This window comes from Topomyia yanbarensis, chromosome 1 (genome assembly GCF_030247195.1).
Source record: "Topomyia yanbarensis strain Yona2022 chromosome 1, ASM3024719v1, whole genome shotgun sequence".
Taxonomy (NCBI): Eukaryota; Metazoa; Arthropoda; class Insecta; order Diptera; family Culicidae; genus Topomyia; species Topomyia yanbarensis.
Genome location: NC_080670.1, coordinates 210,894,687 through 210,912,545, shown reverse-complemented (window position 1 = coordinate 210,912,545; position 17,859 = coordinate 210,894,687). Strand labels below are relative to the sequence as shown.

Sequence of the window (17,859 nt, the reverse complement as noted above, 5' to 3'; positions counted from 1 at the left end):
ATCAAGCACGACTGGGTATTGAGGCTGTGAGCCACCTCTAAGTGAATGGCACGAACGACCAAGCACGTGAAAACGACAATCCACCTTTTTTCCGCGCGCCGTCCGATCGTAACCTCTACCGGCCCCAAATAGTCGACTCCCACGAATGTAAACGGTCGCTGATATGGTGTGAGCCTTTGAATTGGTAGCGCAGCCATTCGTGGTATGCTTGGTCGATTCTTGTGGACCTTACACCAAACGCAATGTTTCTCCACATTAGCGATGACGGAGCTGAGCTTTAGAATCACGAACCGTTGTTTAATTTCACTCTTTACCGTTTCCCTGAAGGCATGACCACACTTTGCATGAAAATATTGTACCAGTCTTGCCGTCACTGCGTTATCTTTGGGTAATACTATAGGGAATCGCAGATCGAACGGCAAAAACTCGGCATTTGCGGTTCGTCCCTCGAGCCGTAGAACTTCGGAAGAGTCCAACAGTAGCGTCATCTTGTAGAGTGGACTCGATCTTTCCAAGGGTATCCATTGGTCTTGTTCCAATTCCTGATTTTTTCGGAGAGTTTTTATTTCGTCTCCGAACGCGTCACTTTGAGCCATCCGGAACAGAGCTTCTTCGGCTCTCCGATATTCTCCCTGCTGTAGTCCAACTCTGGTTGCTGTTAGCGCTCCCCGGATCAGCTTTTCTTGATTCGCCGTAGGCTCAAGGGTTTCGATAGATTGACCACGGCATTTTCTTCGGCAATTGGAGATGAAACGGTATAGACAAGCTACCGTTCTGATGAGGACATTCCATTTGGAAATTCGACTGGTGTCGATGAAAGGTCCGGTCAGCACTATGTCGTGGAAGAGAAAAACCGCCCGCATTTCTGTCGTCGTGTTTGCTGGAGGTAAGACTTGCTGTGGCCACATTTCCGGTGCTTGGTAAATGAATTCTTGTCCTCTGAACCAGGAACTTCCAGGCTCCATGGAGGGCATACGTCCCCACTTGGTCAAGCAGTCAGCGATGTTCAGTTTCGACGGAATCCATCTCCAATCTGATAGGTTTGACAAGCTCAGTATTTCCCCGATCCGAAAACCGACGAACTGTTTATACTTTCGTTGATCCGACCGTATCCACGACAGAACTGTCTGCGAGTCACTCCAAATGAAAACTCGATGTATTTCAAGTGAGTGGTTTCGTCGAATCACCTTTATCATTTGTGCTGCTAGCACCGCGGCCTGCAGCTCCAGTCGCGGTATCGTTAGCTGCTTTAGTGGAGCAACTTTAGATCGAGCCATTACTAGAGAACAGCTTACCTCTTGGTTTACGACAATTCGCAGATAACCTACGCAACCATACGCATTCTCACCAGCGTCACAAAACATGTGCAACTGGATCTGGCCGTAACTGTCTGAGTGAAGGTTCCCAAAATAAGACCGGGGTATTCGCACTCGTTCTATTTCCGGTAGCATCTCAGTCCACTGTTGCCATTTGGCATTAGAATCATCGTCGATAGGCTCATCCCAATCACACCCGGTCCGCCAAAGAGCTTGAACCAACATTTTGCCCAGCACGGTGAATGGAGTAAGCAAACCCAACGGGTCGAAAAGAGACATGACGATGCTCAGGATTTGACGCTTGGTCGGGCGCATTCCGGAACTTATGACTTCGTCCTGAGCCGGAATCGAGAAAGACAGCACATCCCATTTCGTGTCCCAGATGAGACCCAGTACTCGCTCCCGATCGGTGACCTTGTCCTGGTGAAAGTGTATCGTTCGCTCCTGGTTCGGTTCTTTTAATTCCCGTAGAACCTTCTCCGAATTCGATGCCCAATTCCTGATTTCGAACCCGGCCTTCGAGTGGATGAAATGCACCTCTTTGGCACGCTTTACGGCTTCTTCTTCTGAGTCGACGCTGTCGTAATAGTCGTCGACATAATGACGTTCCACGATAGCCTTCGCTGCATCTGGAAACTGTCCTGCATACTCCTCGGCATTTAAATTTTTGACAAATTGTGCCGAGCACGGAGAGCTGGTTGACCCGAACGTTGCTACGTCCATTACGTAAACCTCGGGAGGACGACTGGACTCAAAACGAAACAGAAAGCGCTGAGCCTGTTTATCCACCTCTCGTATGCGCAGCTGGTGGTACATTTCGCGCACGTCACCGCCGAAGGCAACACTCTTTTCCCTAAATTTGCATATCACTGCTGGCAGCGAAGTAAGTAGATCAGGACCTTTCAATAAGTTAGAGTTGAGTGATGTCCCATTGACTGCGGCAGCAGCGTCCCACACCAACCGGACTTTATCAGGCTTCTTTGGATGAAGCACCACGTTCAGCGGTAAATACCACACCTTGTTCGTCGCTGTCTCGCCCAACTCTGCTTTTGTTGCCTTGTGGCAGTACCCTTTGCGCTGATACTCCACGATTTGCTGGAAAACGTTTTGCTGTAGTTCCGGATTTCTGGAAAGCCGCCTCTCCAACGCCTTCAAGCGACGCACCGCCATCGGGTAACTGTCTGGAAAGTCAGGAACATCGTTTTTCCATAGAAGTCCCGTCTCAAATCGATCCCCTACTCGAACGGTTGTTTTCTGCAGAATATCACGCGCCCGTTTATCTTCGTTGGATTCAGCAAGGGGTACCATCGATGTAGAGAGCTCTTCCAATGCATATTGTGCTCCAAGCATCTCATGCAACTCTTGGTTGCTCACGGTATGAGTGATGTGGTGGTTCACGAAAGCTTTTACCGATGACACCGGTTTATCTGGTCCGTACACTGTCCAGCCTAGCGCGGATCGGACGGCAATCGGTTCTCCTACTCCACCTACTCGTGACTCCAATGGCGCGAACAAGTGTAAATTGTTCAGGCCAATAATTATTTGCGGTGCATCGGCGTCGTAATCGTTTGCAGACAAGCCTTTCAGATGCTCAAAACGATTCGCCAGGTCTAGAATCTTGATGCTCTGTATTGGCAGCATCAAATTCTTTACCGTACGAACACCCTTCAGCTGGTGTTTAGTGTTTGATCCTCTCGGGGAGATCAACAAGTCCAACCGTCGAGATTGGTCCTCATGCCGCTTCACATTCGCTGTCCAGTGAACCACCAATGGTTCTGGAACACCGTCAGCATTCAACTTGTCTGCTATTGTGCTCTCCAGCAATGTTGCAGATGCGCCTTCGTCCAAGAAAGCGATCAAATTTATAGACGACTTGCCATTATGCAAAGTTATCGGTAATATGCGAAAAAGGACTGAACGGTTTGAGCGAAGATGAGTGTTGCATTCGACATCAGCCACCTGAACGAGCTCTTCAGTGCGATGGAGAAATGGATGATGCCCACCTTTGCAATGGTCTATGTTACACCGAACATTGAACGTGCAGCGAGTTCGACCGTGGTCACACAGGCATAATGCACAGAGCTTATACTTATCTACTACTTTCAGTCGATCTCGTAGTGTTAGTTTCTCAAAGTCGTCACAAAATCGCACTTTGTGGTCCGTTCTCTTGCAAACGACACACGGTCTTTTTCCCTTGGGAGCCGACGTGGAATGAGCTACGTACGGCTGGACGTTTTGTGCTGAATGGGTGTGCACAAACTCCTTCTTTCCCTTAGGTTTTCCGACCTCTCTCTGCCCCTTTGTTTCTAGGCCACTAAATTCGGCTACTTCCGATACTTCTGATACGATTTCGTTGGTAAAATCAGTAAACAGCCTAAGCGGAGTCCCTCTCTTGCCCCGCTTGAAGCGTACCCAGTCCAGTTTATATTCGGATGGTAGCTTACTAACAAGCTCCTGGACTAGCATTGGATTACTCAGATGATCATGTAGTCCAGCGGCTTCGAGATGATCGCATAACTGTTTAACAGTGATCCCGAAGTAGAGGAAACTTTCAAGTCTATCCAGACTTGGTCCTGGAGCTCTACGGACTTTAGCTACCAGCGATTTCAGTAGCTTTTCCGGATTGCCGAATAACTTGCGGAGGTCCTCGATTACCTCGGGAACCGACTCTGGCAGTAATAAGCGACTCTGCACAGCTTCTTTCGCCAGACCCTGAAGGCTGTCCTGGAGTCTCTTCAGGTTGTCTGTATTGGTGAATCCACAAGCTGCTGTAGTAGTTTCATAGCAACTTATGAACAGCGGCCAAACTTCCGCTTCCCCTTTGAAGATAGGAAGATGTTTTGACACTGCATGTCGCGCGGCTAGCTGTTCCGGAGTTGGTCCTCTAGCTGGCCCTGCTCGCTGAAAACCCGTTCGGTTCTGTCTTCGGCGATTTACAAGATTCCGAAGAACGGTTTCTTCCTCCTCCGTTAATTCCTGCTGCAATATTGAGTGTTGTTCCTCTTCCTCATCTTGCTCCTCGTTTTCTTCGTTGTCCAGCAACAACGACCGTAGAAATGCGTTCCCCCTTTGATTATGGGAAAACTTGCTTTGGTGGGAATTGCCAGTTGAATTCCACCCCGACCCGTTTAGCATTAGCGTTGGTTGCTTACGATCAACTGTGCCCGATTTCCGACCGTACAAATCCCCGGGCACTTGTTTGGGTATTGGGAATTCTAATTTATTTTTATTTACAGCATTTGCTTCGGTTTCCGATGGATTGCATCCGGCCCGTCGCAGGTCCTTTGGATAAGCCCCTCGTGGATCCGTTTGAATGGACTCCATCCACATCCGCACCTTGTCGGAGGTTCCTTCTCTTTCGATAGCGCCTTCTTCTTGATCGCCTTCGGGCAGGCAAAATAGCTCTTCACGAGCTCGCTGGAAGTTAACTCGGAGTTTTTTCTGTTGCTCCAAGAACTCCCGTTCGTCTGCTAACTGCTGCTCCATCAGTTTCTTCTCCTTCGCCAGCATTTCCTTTCGCTGTGCCTTTCGCTTTTCTAAAATTAAGCGCTCCATTTCGAGTCGCTTTTCATGGATGATTTTCTTCTCTTCTAACTCTGATTCCAGAGCTTTCTGCTGCAACTCCATCTGTTGAAGGGAAATTTCCAAATTCGCCCCTCTACCGGATTCTGAGCCACCATCGCTCTTTGTGCCGATCTTCTTCGTCGGCCCCTTCTTACTGGGCGCCTTCTTGTCGGTACGAATCGGTACTTGCAGCAGGGTGCTGCATTTCGAACAGTTCCACGACGCATCCTTCACCGATTCGGTCACACCGGCACAGCGAAAATGGGCCCACGAGTCGCATCGGTCGCACTGGACCATATCGTCAGCGTAATCATCATCGTCACAGTGGATGCAGCTTCGACCAACAGCTTCCGCTGATGCCTTCTCATCAGCCATATTTGAGGTTAGATCCGAAAATTCCTCCAAAATTTCTTTAAGTTTGTTCGGATGTGAGGATTAACAATCCTTAGAGCAGCCTTTTTTAGTTGGCAGCTTAAAGCTAGAATAGTATATTTTATTAAATTTTAATTTAATTGTGTAATATATAGTCTTACAAATTTTGTTTTTCCTCCTGCAACCCCAAAAGGCTCTTAAAAACGGTCAGCAAATCGCATTCGCCGGGTTTTTGCTAATCTGCGGTTAGAAGTTTCAAGAACACTGTTAACTTCTTTAAGTTTTAAGCATGTATGTCTACACTAACCTTATTCTCAATTATCTTTAAACGGTCTACACCACGTGGAGGTGTTCCGATATTCAATCACCTGTACATATCATTTGCATGTTAGATTAAGGCGATATTTGTATATTTAAGTTTACTTACGTATCTTAAGATAGTTTTAAGCGATCCTGTGATACCGAAATAGCGTTAAGATTAGCATTAAGAAATTATTAATATTTAGTAGATTTAACAAATTGTAGGTTTAATTTAGCACTAGGTATTCCAATTGTTAGCCTTTCTTCACCTTCTATCTGTTCAGAAATGACAGCTTGTCCCGTCATCAATTTTCTCTACACCGTAAACTGCTTGTACGTATTGCTGTGTATAACCTACCCAGTCCTACAAACCAGGGGGCTGGCTACCACAACAGGAATTGTTTCGAACAAAGCTACCCGAAGTGGTGAACCGTAGAGATTGCTCAATTTGTCGGGGTAGTGAGCTCGCTGAGTTGCAAAACCATGGCTTCCGTATGCGTTCCACATTCCGACGTGTGCTACCGGTTTATCAGCCGATCCGTACGGGAAGTAGCTATACACTGCGATTGACTGCCCAGACCGGTACAATACGTTGACATTGTAGATCACCAAACTGGCCATCAGTTTCAGAACGGCCGTAGCCAATTTGTTTGAGTCGGTTTGCGAGAAAAGCACTATTAAATAATAACCAGTGAAATCGAATTGTCCGCTATGCAAAGCAATTTGCAGGCCAAACAAAGATTGTCATGAATCCAGCAGGATGACATTATGGGTTTGTTTTGATCGGTTGTCTGACGCTTCCTCTGGATTATTGATAACTACTGGTAACTGACTTGATTGTTGTATTAGCTCCCCCACTGGATTATCCCGTTCGGGGTTCATTAATACGGATACGTAAATGCTTTCTACGTTACAAGTGAAACTGTTCAACAAAATCTCAGCGGTTGCTTTGATCAACAAATCATTATGCAGCGTTGATGGAGTCAAGGTGACGGAAACGTTAACGGCTAATGCTAATACGGCAAGCATTATCGGAAAACTGAACGATTGCTGCGTTATTTTCCCGAACAATTGAATGCCTAATTGACACGTCATGACACATCACAGTCACGCAACATAAACAAACTAGATTTAAAGCCGATAGTGATTTATTTATGATTTTAAATTCTTCTGTTTCGTTCCAGCACTTTTTTTCTCTCTCTTAAATATAATGGATCCAGCTAGTTAGCTTCCGATTACTTTACGGGAGCTCATACGGAATGTTGTTAATATACATTCTTTTGTGTTTTACAGCGGTGATGATTACCACTGAACGGTTCCCTCCGATGGCAACATTAAATCACCCAGTAGTGCAATTGCTTCGAAACTCCAGCATAGCGGTTGCAACAAGCGAAGACTTCGTAAACCATGGCGCAAGTACCGTATTCATCTCATGGGAATCATCTTGCGAGCAGTCCGGCGGACTACTATCGGAACTAACCGATCAGGTGCTTGATTCGCTTCATGGACAGCTGGTGCTGGAAATTGTCAAACGGGCTCCGGTAAAAGTTCGCCGACCACGGGGGTTCAACATTTTTATCGTGGACAGTCCAGTGGCGTTTAATGCAATCTATGCAACCATTAGCCCCGAACTGTATAATTTTTCCGGTCGTTATCTTATCATAGTCCTAGCGATGGATAACGTCGATGAACTGGAAATAGTAAACAGGATTCTTCAACAGATGTGGAAGTACTACATGGTGAATGCGAATGTGCTGTTTGCTAGTTCTGTGTCCCCGGATAAAGCGTCCATGTATACGTACTTTCCGTACGGGAAGCAGTACTGCGAAGAAGTTCAACCCATACTCTGGAATGCGTTCAGTGGTGGTCGATTCGTCCTGTCTAGGAATCATTATCCTTCGAAGCTGGACAATTTACATAGCTGCCCTTTGAAGATTGCACTGTATTCCTATTCAGCTTTTATGCAACTTCGCATTGGAACTGATGGTCGAGTAATTGGTATGGATGGTATAGACGTCCGGTTGCTGAACTATCTAGCTGGGAAGCTGAATTTCACGATTGTGCCTCAGGAAGTACCCAATGGGTTGCGGTTCGGGCTGATATATGCGAACGGAACGGCGACAGGTGCTATGCAGATGGTCATCGGAGGCGAAGTCAACTTTACCGTGGGCTATTTCGGGTATAACTTCCTTCGACACAAGTATATGTCGTTAAGCCAAATCTATCACTACTCTGAGCTGGTAGTGGTAGTTTCTCCCGGGCAAGAGTTTGAAGCATTCGAGAAACTGCTACTACCGTACAGTAATACGTTGTGGTTCGCATTCGTGGGCTGTATTGTATGTGGATTCCTGGTGATCATCTCCATCGCCCGAATGCCTGCAGCAGTACAAAGCTTCGTCTTCGGTCGTCTGGTACGAACACCACTTCTCAATTTAATAAACGTGCTATTCGGAGGATCTCTGAATAAGCTACCAGGACGAAACTTTGCTCGTTTCCTCCTAGCCGTATGGTTCAGCTACGGTATCATACTCCGATCAATCTACCAGCAAGCTCTGTTCAACTTTATACAACATTCTCCAAATCATTCGACTCCGAGTACCTTCGAACAACTTGTCGACAGCGACTATGGCATTTATTTGATTCCCTCGGAAGTGTACGTTTTCGATCACATGCCGGAGTTTCAGCCACTGATTCGAGTGGTGCCGAATCCGGATATTCAACGCTACGACGACGCGATTCGAAACGGGCGACTTCGTGGCGTGCGCATCTCCAACTACGAGAAAGTTCTGTTCGATAACTCCCACTTGACCGAGGGACGCAAGTTCCGGATGCTAAAACAACGACTGTACAATTACGCTCTGTGCGCCGGGCTGCGGAAAAACTCCTGTCTCACCAAGCCGTTCGATGATGCGATTCTGAGGTTGAACACCAACGGACTGGTTCAGGCCTGGGTCAAGCTGTATGTGGATACCAAGTATGCTTCCGTCATCGAAACTATCAGCTATCAGCAGCAGAAATTACGCTTAGGACAGCTGCTGGGTGCATTTCAGGTGTTGACTATCGGTCTGTGTGGTTGTACGGTTATCTTCGCCATCGAAATCATTTGGAGTTTGCCGAGATGTAACAATGTCTACGGTCGAGCATGGGTAAGATCGACTAAAAGTAGGCAGCCACGAGTAGATGGACGAAGCTATTGACGTATCCTGGCAACTCCTTAGCACCTGTAAAAAAAGATTTGTAATTGTATCATTTTTAGGATAACTGGAACATGTTTCCGAGTCACTACGTGTTTTCCACTGTTTTTTACCCCGTGTGTGCAAGATTTGTCATTCTACAATTGATTTGTCAATAAATATCCTTGGGTTTTGCAAAAGGTTGATTGAAACGGTTGGAGTTCCATCAACGGGATCATCAACCATATCATATCTCTATTTTGGTTTGAACAAGACCTCGCTGAAACAGAGTTAAACCTTTCACATTGTTATAATTCGTTAGTTTTAAGAATGAATGTAGTGTGGAGATTAAAAATTAATGTGTTCATACATTACTAAAGGTTCAGTGTTTTCCAATACTTCGAATCAATCGCCCTCCTTCACGTATGTCCGAACAACATTCAAGTGACCGTAGAAGTCAATGTGATCGATGACATCCGGCGGAAGATGGGCGGTTGACTTCTCGCACAAGGAATCGGTTCCAAGGCCACGACCGTCGCGACCTAAATTTTCGGAAGTTTCTTGTTGCTTAGAAGCTTCACTAACCTTCTGGTGCCTCAAGTGCACAATAGTCCCATTTGAGAACTTGTAGGCCAGTTCTGTATGCCAGTACGAAAACGAGAATAAGTGCTCTTCCCCTACGAGGACAATTTGGGCGACAAACTATAGATTCTCCAATTTACTGCACCCTTTGAATCCCTTGTGCTATTCAGCACCACAACTTCTTGAGCTCTTTGGCTCCTTGTCCAGTGCCATTGAGAACCGAAACTCCTTTAAGCCCCTTGGCTCCCTTATCCTACCATTAAGCTCCACTTCCTCGTTGAGTCATCCAGCTCCCGACTTGTCCGTGAACTACTCGATCTAGTCCTCGACGATGGACCTAGCTTCAGAATATATTGGCTCAAATGGCACGTTCCCCGTACATAGTCGGGGATTTGTGCCTTGCCGTGTGTTTTCATCATTTCCTGAGCGGAAGGAAAGGACAAGGAGGTGTGGGGAAGTAGACTTGGAAGGGTGGGAAAAACAGCACAAAACAAAAAATAAACAACAGGTAAATTAAACTCACAAGTAGTTCAACTTGCCTGCGAATAAGCCTAAAGCTCTTTACCACATTGGATAAGAAACTTTAGTATGTCTCTGAGTTTCAGTCGACCAAACATGGTTTCGTCTATATAAGGACGGCTGAAGACTCGTAATCGCAATTGCGCTAGCGCTGGGCAGTTGCATATCAGATGATATGAAGTTCCGTAGTCGGATTCACAAAGATCACATGAAAAAGACTCAGCGCGCTGAATAGTTGCCATGTGATAATTGAGTTTGCAGTGGCCGGTTAAAGCCCTGGTCAGCATGCCGCAGTGGAGCTTCGAAAAATGTAAGAGATTTTTCGAAACCACTGGGCATGGTTGTTCTAGAAACGCCTTTGTTTGGCGACACGTTTGTAGATTTCTCCAATAATTGCGGTGCTCGGACGAAGCCCAGGACCGTATTTTTTCCCTTATCCAACTTGTCGAAATTGGCAGCGCGGGCTCAGGACCAATGAAGTCAATCGCTGAACCTGCCCTGGCCAATTCGTCAGCCCATTCATTTCCAGTAATACCGCAATGTCCGGGCACCCAGACAAGGTAGATAGTGTTGACAATGCTTAGTTCTTCGATTTGGGTTCGGCACGCGATCACTAGCTTGGACCGGGATTTGTCTGAGCTAAGGGCCTTGATTGCAGCCTGACTATCGGAGCAGAAGTTTATAACTCTGCCGGACAAACTCAGTTGAAGGGCCGATTGCACCCCGCACATAATCGCAAAGATTTCTGCTTGGAATACAGTACAGTATCTACCTAGTGAGTGAGATTGTTCCAGTCTCATTTCACGACAGTAGACACCAGCACCAGCACGTCCCTCCATCAGAGAACCGTCAGTGTAACAAACCACTTGCGTTTGTTGTTGTCTTTCCATAAAGCCAGACAACCACTCCTCTCGAGAGGGAATCTTAACATGGAATGTCCTGTAAGGAAAACTACAAGTGAGTGTAATATCGCTGGGAGCAAGAATATCTTCACCCCATGTAACCATTTGTGACCACAATCGTGTATGACTGGTAGCAAGATCAACATGATTACTGTTCCAAAGCCCAGTAACCTGCAGTCTGTATGCACATGATAGTGCTTCTTGTTTTAAGTGTATGTGTAATGGTTTGATATTTAGAAGTGCCTCAAGAGCAGCAGTCGGAGTCGTGGTGAAAGCACCAGTCAACGCCATGAGCGCCATTCTTTGCAGATGGTTTAGCTTTGACTGGACTGTCACCACCTCTCCCCTCTGCCACCACACACGTGTAAATCCAAAAGATGTATTTAGGTTTGAGACCCCAGGTCTTTCCAAAAGTTCGTCTGCACTGCCCGAAGGCCATGCACGCTTTCTTGACTCTGAACTCAATGTGAGCAGACCAATTCAGTTTGGAATCCAATATGACTCCAACGTATTTGACTTGATCTGCACACAGCAGCTCAGAATCAAAGAACTGCAAGGGACGAACCCCGGTTGTTATTCGCTTCTTCGTGAAAAGAACCATTGAAGTTTTGCTTGGGTTAACTGATAGTTTAACTTGTCGACACCACTGTTCGACAGCTCTTAATGCCTGTTGCATCAAGTCAAAGATTGTTCCGATGCAAAATCCAGTAATTAGTATTTGGTAATCGTCAGCAAACCCGTAGGTTGGAAATCCAAGCTCATTGAGTTTCTTCAACAAGCCGTCAGCTACTAAGTTCCATAACAAAGGTGACAGAACGCCGCCCTGAGGACAACCGCAAATACTCAACTTCCGTATCTCAGCCTGTCGCAGTGACGAGCAAAGTATGCGGTTACTAAGCATTGCGTTTATCCAACCTGAGATACATGCAGGTATCCCATGACCGCGCGTCGCTTCCAGAATAGACTGGAAGGACACATTGTCAAAAGCACCCTCAATATCTAGGAATACACCCAAGCTAGATTGCTTGAGCGAGAAGGCTTTCTCAATGTTGTAAACAACATCGTGAAGCAGAGTGATCGGGGATTTCCCACACTGATATGCATGTTGCATTTTGTGCAGAGGATATTCAACTAAACTAACGTTCCTGATGTGATGATCGATTATCCGTTCCAAAGCTTTCAGAAGAAAAGAACTTAAGCTGATAGGCCTAAAACTCTTGGCTTCTTCATAGCTTGAGCGCCCCCCTTTGGGAATAAATCTAACAGTTATTTCTCGCCATGCTTTCGGGATATACCCGGTAGCAAAACTGGAAAGCAAAATCTTTTTCAAGACATGTTTAAGAATATCAAATCCCTTTTGCAGTAGCACGGGAAGTATCCCATCTTTTCCGGGTGATTTGTATGGAGCAAAGCTGTCAACTGCCCACTTGACCGATTCAGTGGAAACCAATGTGCGTGCTAGCGCCCACGAGTCCGAATCACCAGAATTAGATCTGTGAACATTGATCAACTCCGGATCGATACAACCTGGAAAGTGTGTGTCGAAGAGACAATTAAGAACATCTTTTTCGTCTGTCACATAAACACCATCTCTGGTTTTCAAGGAGTTCATCTGAAAATCATTCGATTTGGAGAGAATTTTATTTAATCTGCTAGCCTCGTTCAGACTAGAGACATTAGTGCATAGGCTTTGCCAGCCAGCCCGTTCTGCAGATCTAAGACATTTCTTATATGCACTACGAGCTGACCTGAAAGCCCTGGAGTCATCACGCTGACGCCGGTTCCAAGCTCTTCCCATAACTTTCTTCATTCTATCAAGCTCAGCCCTCCACCAAGGGGTTCCCCTAGTCGATTTAACAGTACGAAGTGGACAAGCTTCTTCGTAGGATGCTAATATGAATGAGTTTGTCGTATCCACGACGTCATCTAAGTCGTCTAGTTGACTAATTGTTGGAAAATATCCATGAAATTTAGTCGCTAAGTTTTCCAAAAAGAGGTCCCAGTTTGTAGACTTAAGATTACGATATGTCACCACATTGAAGGTGACATCAAAATGCTCGAAAAATATATATTTATGATCGGATAGAGACGGTTCAGTTTCATTTGGAACCTGCCAATTTCCCAGTTCATGCAAAATTCTATCAGAGCAAAGTGTTATGTCTAACACCTCCTCCCTCCCAGACCTCGCAAAAGTTGGTCGGTTTCCCACATTCAGAATATGGAGATTTGTACTACTTATGTACTTCATCAGTTCAGAGCCTCTCAGATTGATGTCTGAGCTGCCCCAAATGATGTGATGAGCATTCGCATCACTGCCGATAATGAGCGGAAGCCCATTTCTGCTACAATATGATACAACGCTTTTGAAATCATCAGAAGGAGATGATTCGTTATGCGGTAGGTATGCTGAACAGTATATATATTTCTTGTCTACGTTTCCGACAGTCAATGTAACTGTGACAACACAGATATCGCGAGTTGTGACCTCCGATATGAGACACGCGTCAATAGCCTTATTTGCAAGAATGCAAGCACGAGGCATTTCACGTGGGTTAGTCATGCCTGTCTTGTTGTAAGCAATGAAGGCAGTGTTAAGTAACTTTCCAAAATAGAAGTTTCCTTTATGGAAATACGGTTCTTGAACCAATGCTATGGAAGCTTTACCTTCCTGCATGAGTCGAGATAAATTCATAGTTGCTGTACGTTTATGTTGGAGATTGACTTGTGCTATTCTAACCATTGTTGATTAGAGAACTGTACATTTCATCTCCAACACAAATTGCACAACAACTAGAAGACACCAAGCGAGTTGGGATGTTAACGCATTTAGCGAGCCATATCAGGTTTAAATGGGACATGATCATTTGATTCCCACGATTTGCGAAGAAAATAATGGTCCACTGTGTCAGAGATTCGCATAACACAGCAAGGGCAAAACCCAAAATGCTCCGTGCGCGACTGGCATATTTTAGACCCTCCAATCATTAAGTCCTCGGCACGGAACTACACCTTGACTTAGGGTCTCCTACTTTCAGTCGCCTCCTACGACATGGCAGCAGGACTCCAGTGGCTCAATTCTAGGCCGGATACCACACGGCCTCTGGGCAGGTTCATCTGTACACATCGAAATTTGATAATCGAGACTCAACAAAACTTCACCGAACTACCATCAGCCGAGAGTCTCTGCAAACCCCCAGCCAACAAAAATTCGGCAAAATTAAGTGGATCATCGGTGAAAAAAATCGGAGTGTAGAGTGAACGTTCCGCTGCGTAATGCAGCGTACTGGGGAGTTCTCCCGACTCTTCCCAGGCTCCGTTCGCCATTGAGAATGTTTTAAACCCCCTCAACAATTTTACCCATAGCACGGGTCGCATGACACTATGGAATTGGGGTTCCCTGTATGGTAGATTTTTACCACTGAAACAGGTAGTCCGTAGTGTAATTCTTAGCCGGTTGAAACAACCACTACCGACACTACATGGCTTATCTAGGCTGTTCGGTGAAAGAAGCTGACATTGAAGAACAGCTTCCATATTTAGATGGGCGAACAGCCGCAGAAGGAAGGAAGGAAGGAAGGATAACGGGAGGAGAGGGATTTGGGCTAAGCGCTTATTTAAAGGCGGCACTGGCTCGCCTTGTCAGGGCTGCTTTAGGGCATGTGGTATTTAGGCCTAGGACGTATAGGGCCCACTACCTCGTCCTACCACACCCGCAGTCAGCCCCCGCTGCTGGTTCGGGTCGCGAATCACAACTAGTTGCTATCGCGATTAAGCATTATCCACCACCTATGACCCGCCCGGTTGCTTGCAGCTCAGCTTCCCACGTAGCGTTCCTCCACCACCACGGGGCCCGGGCTACTCCGACGGAGAATTCTCCCGAAACCGAGCCAGGTGCCGAGGTCGGTCCGGCGATTCCAGTGGACCAAGGCGTTCGATTCGTTGGTGCCCCGACTACCCGCCGGAACTGGTAGTGTCTCGTCGCGATCTACTCAGTCTGTTCCCAGGCGGTGAGCTTCTCGTTTACGCCGACGGAGAGTTTCCTGGTGGAAGAAGTTCTCCCGCCCAGCGATTCCGGGTGGAGCGTGGCGTCCGGTTCGCTGGTGCCTCGACGACCCATACCCGGTGCTCTGTCGCGGTCTACTCGACTAAACCTCGAAGACAAATCTACCCTATACCGGGTGGAATTTCCCGGCGCAATTGCTCTCTCGAAACCGTTACTCGCTGTTCGTCACGCCATTTCCGCTGTTAGGCGGTCATGATCTGCGTCACCAATTTGCTGACCGCGTTTATATGTTTACGTCGTTTGTCATTCTGTAGACGACATTATCCGGGTTGATGTTCGGTCCTCTTCTTTCAAGCATCTCCCAGCGCGGCGAATCGAACCTCGGATATTCGAAGAGCACGGCTCCAGTGTCGCCTCTTCGTTCTCACACAACGGGCACAATGGTGACGTTGCGTACCCGATCCGATGAAGATACTTCCTGAAGTAGCTGTGGCTCAATAGAAGCGGCGTCCGGTGGAAGTTTATCTCTCCATGCTTTCTATCGATCTACGTCTACGTCCACCTTCCCTTCTACGTGTTGTCCCATTCCTGCTGCCACCTCGCCATTGAAACGGGGATCGTGACTCGTACAGCCATCAGCCCGGAACGTCCTGTTCAGCTTTTCGCGGCTCCGCATGGTTTTTAGCACCGCACCCCAGCCAGGAACCCCATACCGCAGTATCGACGACAAAACACTAGATAGCAGACGTCCCACACTGCTTCTCGGATCGCCGAAGTTTGGCACGAATCTCGCTATTCCGTTCGTTACCTTCGCCGACACTTCCCAGACGTAGTCGATGTGATTGTTGAAGTTCAAGCAGTCGTCGGTTATCACTTCCAATACCTCCGTCTTGTGGTGAGCTATCTGCAGGTTGACCCCGTTCATCCAGCTTTCAAACACGTCTATTGTCTCCGTCACCGGCACCTCCACTTCTTCAAGTGTCTCACTGATCACCGTTAGTGACATGTCTTCCTTGAAACCCGCGGTGTGGAAACCCTATTACACATCCCGTTCCAAAGAGTTGGACCGAGAATGAAGCCCTGAGAAATCCCTGCTGTGACTCACATTGTCTTCTGGCCTTCGATCGTCTCGTACAGCAGCACTCTGCTCAGGAAGCAGCTCTTCAGGATCTGGCACGATCATTCTGTGAAGCGCTGCGGCGCTGTTGAACGTGACCTTCACATCTATCGTAACCACAGCGCAAGATCGACCTCCTATTCGCTTCTGTCCAGATGCCTTCTCAGCACTCGCGACCATTTTCCGAATTGCTGCCATTGTCGATGCTCCTTTGCGGAATCCGAACCGCATCTTGGACAATCCGTGCTCAACATCCGTGCATTTCGTCAGCCTGTTAAGGACGATTCTTTGCAGGAGTTTTCCGAGTGTATCCAGTAGTCGTATAGCCCTGTAGGAGGCTGATCCGGTGACTGCCCTGGCTTTGGCAGCAACACCAGCCTCTGTACCTTTCGACATTGCGTGGAAGTTGCCATCAACTAAGCACTTCTTCAGCACCATCCTAAACATATCCGGGTATGCCAGGATCGCAGCTTTCAGCGTCACGTTTGGTATTCCATTAGGACCGGGGCCTTTCCTTGCTTGTAGGTGCATCGACGCTTCTGTAGACTCTTCGTAATCGTCGGAGTTTGTCGCTTCTTCTTCGCCCTACGGTGTCCATGGCCAGGTCCTTGTATCGTGTTTCGGGAAGAGACTCTCAACGACTATCTTTAGCTTACCAGAGCACATTTCAACTAACGTCGATGGACCCTTTATCTTCACCATCGCGTACACGTCCCTCCAGAGATTGGCGTCGACTTCTCGGCACAGCTCCTTATGGAAATCTGGCTTTCTCTCGTTTAAAAGCTGCCCTAGCTTCCCGAAACGCTGCCTTGCACTCCTCTCTCCTTTTCCGATCCTGCTCTCTGAGTCCGGCTTCTGACTCAGAGACAAGCAATGCGTAGCGTACAAGTAAGCTGGACGCTGTCTACTGTCTACATTGTAACGTCACAAGCCGTTACGATCCTTCTTGTTAGACCAGCCGCATCTACGTTCTCGATCTCGCTGTCCGGTCGAAGCGCCTCAACGAAGAGGTCTTCGTTGAAAGCTTTCGTTTTCCACTTTCGCATGTCAGTCGCCTTTCTTCGTGCTGCGCAGGATTCCGTTGGTCAGTGCGGTAGTGAATGGCCTGGTGCAGGCTATGGGTATCGTCTAACCTCACTAGAGCTTCCTGCAGGATCCATCCTATTGTGTTGGTTACTCTACTGTCCCACTTCACAGCCCAGGCATTGAAGTCACCATCAATAACTACTGGCTTTCGGTCGATCAACCGCTCCGTTGACTATTCCACCATTAGGCTGAACTGTTCCACTATCCACCGTGGAGGTGCGCTACAGCTGCCCATGAAGACGCCGTTGATTTTGGCGATCACGAAGTCTTTGCTCATCATTTTTCTACAGTTAACTCGGAGCCTCGTTCGATCCACGAAATGGCTCAACCATTCATCAATTAAGTTCCCGACATTACTCTTGCTTTCCGTCATTCTCTCCATTTATTACGCGATATAGATTCTCTGCGTACTTGAGCCATTTAGGCTCTAACTCCGCTCGGATATTACCCAGCGGTAAGTTACCGCAAGCCATTTAGTTCTGGCTTTCGTGAGCGGGTTCAGCTCTTGTTTTTGTGAGTTATTCAGCTCTCGTCTCAGTGAGCCATTTAGCTCCTGATACCGCAAGGAATCTAGTAATCCATGAGCCGTTTAATTTCCAGCTTTGTCGCTATCTATTCGGAAAGAGCCCGGCGGTAAACTCACCTTAATCCGACTGAGAGTTCCTTAGCAGCGGAATTTCTCCCGACACTGATGCCCGTTTTCTTGAGCCATTTAGCTCCCATAATTTATCGAGATCTACTCGGATATTTCCCGGCGGTGAAACTACGCTAATCCGACTGAGAGTTCCCCTGTGGCGAAATTTCTCCCGGTACTGATGCTCGTTTCGTGAAGCAATTAACTGCCAGTTTTGTTACGATACAAATGAGTCATTTAGCTACCCGCTTCGTGGCGGTCTACTCGATGTAGTCCCCGGCGATAGATCTA

At 47.2% G+C, this 17,859-nt stretch overlaps 2 protein-coding genes and 1 long non-coding RNA gene across 3 annotated transcripts in view; 1 reads left to right on the top strand and 2 right to left on the bottom strand.

The window, feature by feature from the left end:
• LOC131676214 (uncharacterized) overlaps nt 1-5,255 on the bottom strand; it is a 6,332-nt gene extending 1,077 nt beyond the window's left edge. The window contains exon 1 of the mRNA XM_058955335.1: nt 233-5,255. Within this exon, the coding sequence (XP_058811318.1) occupies nt 233-5,255 (5,023 nt within the window). The remainder of the gene's footprint in view (nt 1-232) is intronic.
• Nucleotides 5,256-5,289: 34 nt separating this feature from the next.
• Nucleotides 5,290-5,941, bottom strand: LOC131691070 (uncharacterized). The gene is made up of 4 exons (XR_009305685.1): nt 5,680-5,941; nt 5,560-5,620; nt 5,414-5,492; nt 5,290-5,358 (listed from the first exon to the last, which is right to left on the bottom strand). It is a non-coding gene; the product is annotated as an uncharacterized LOC131691070 (long non-coding RNA).
• An 821-nt stretch (nt 5,942-6,762) lies between these two features.
• LOC131676212 (uncharacterized) lies at nt 6,763-17,277 on the top strand. Its single transcript, XM_058955334.1, has 3 exons — nt 6,763-6,775; nt 6,846-8,698; nt 17,122-17,277. Exons 1-3 carry the CDS (start codon nt 6,763-6,765, stop codon nt 17,275-17,277), a joined length of 2,022 nt encoding a protein of 673 aa, XP_058811317.1.
• The last annotated feature ends 582 nt before the right edge of the window (nt 17,278-17,859 follow it).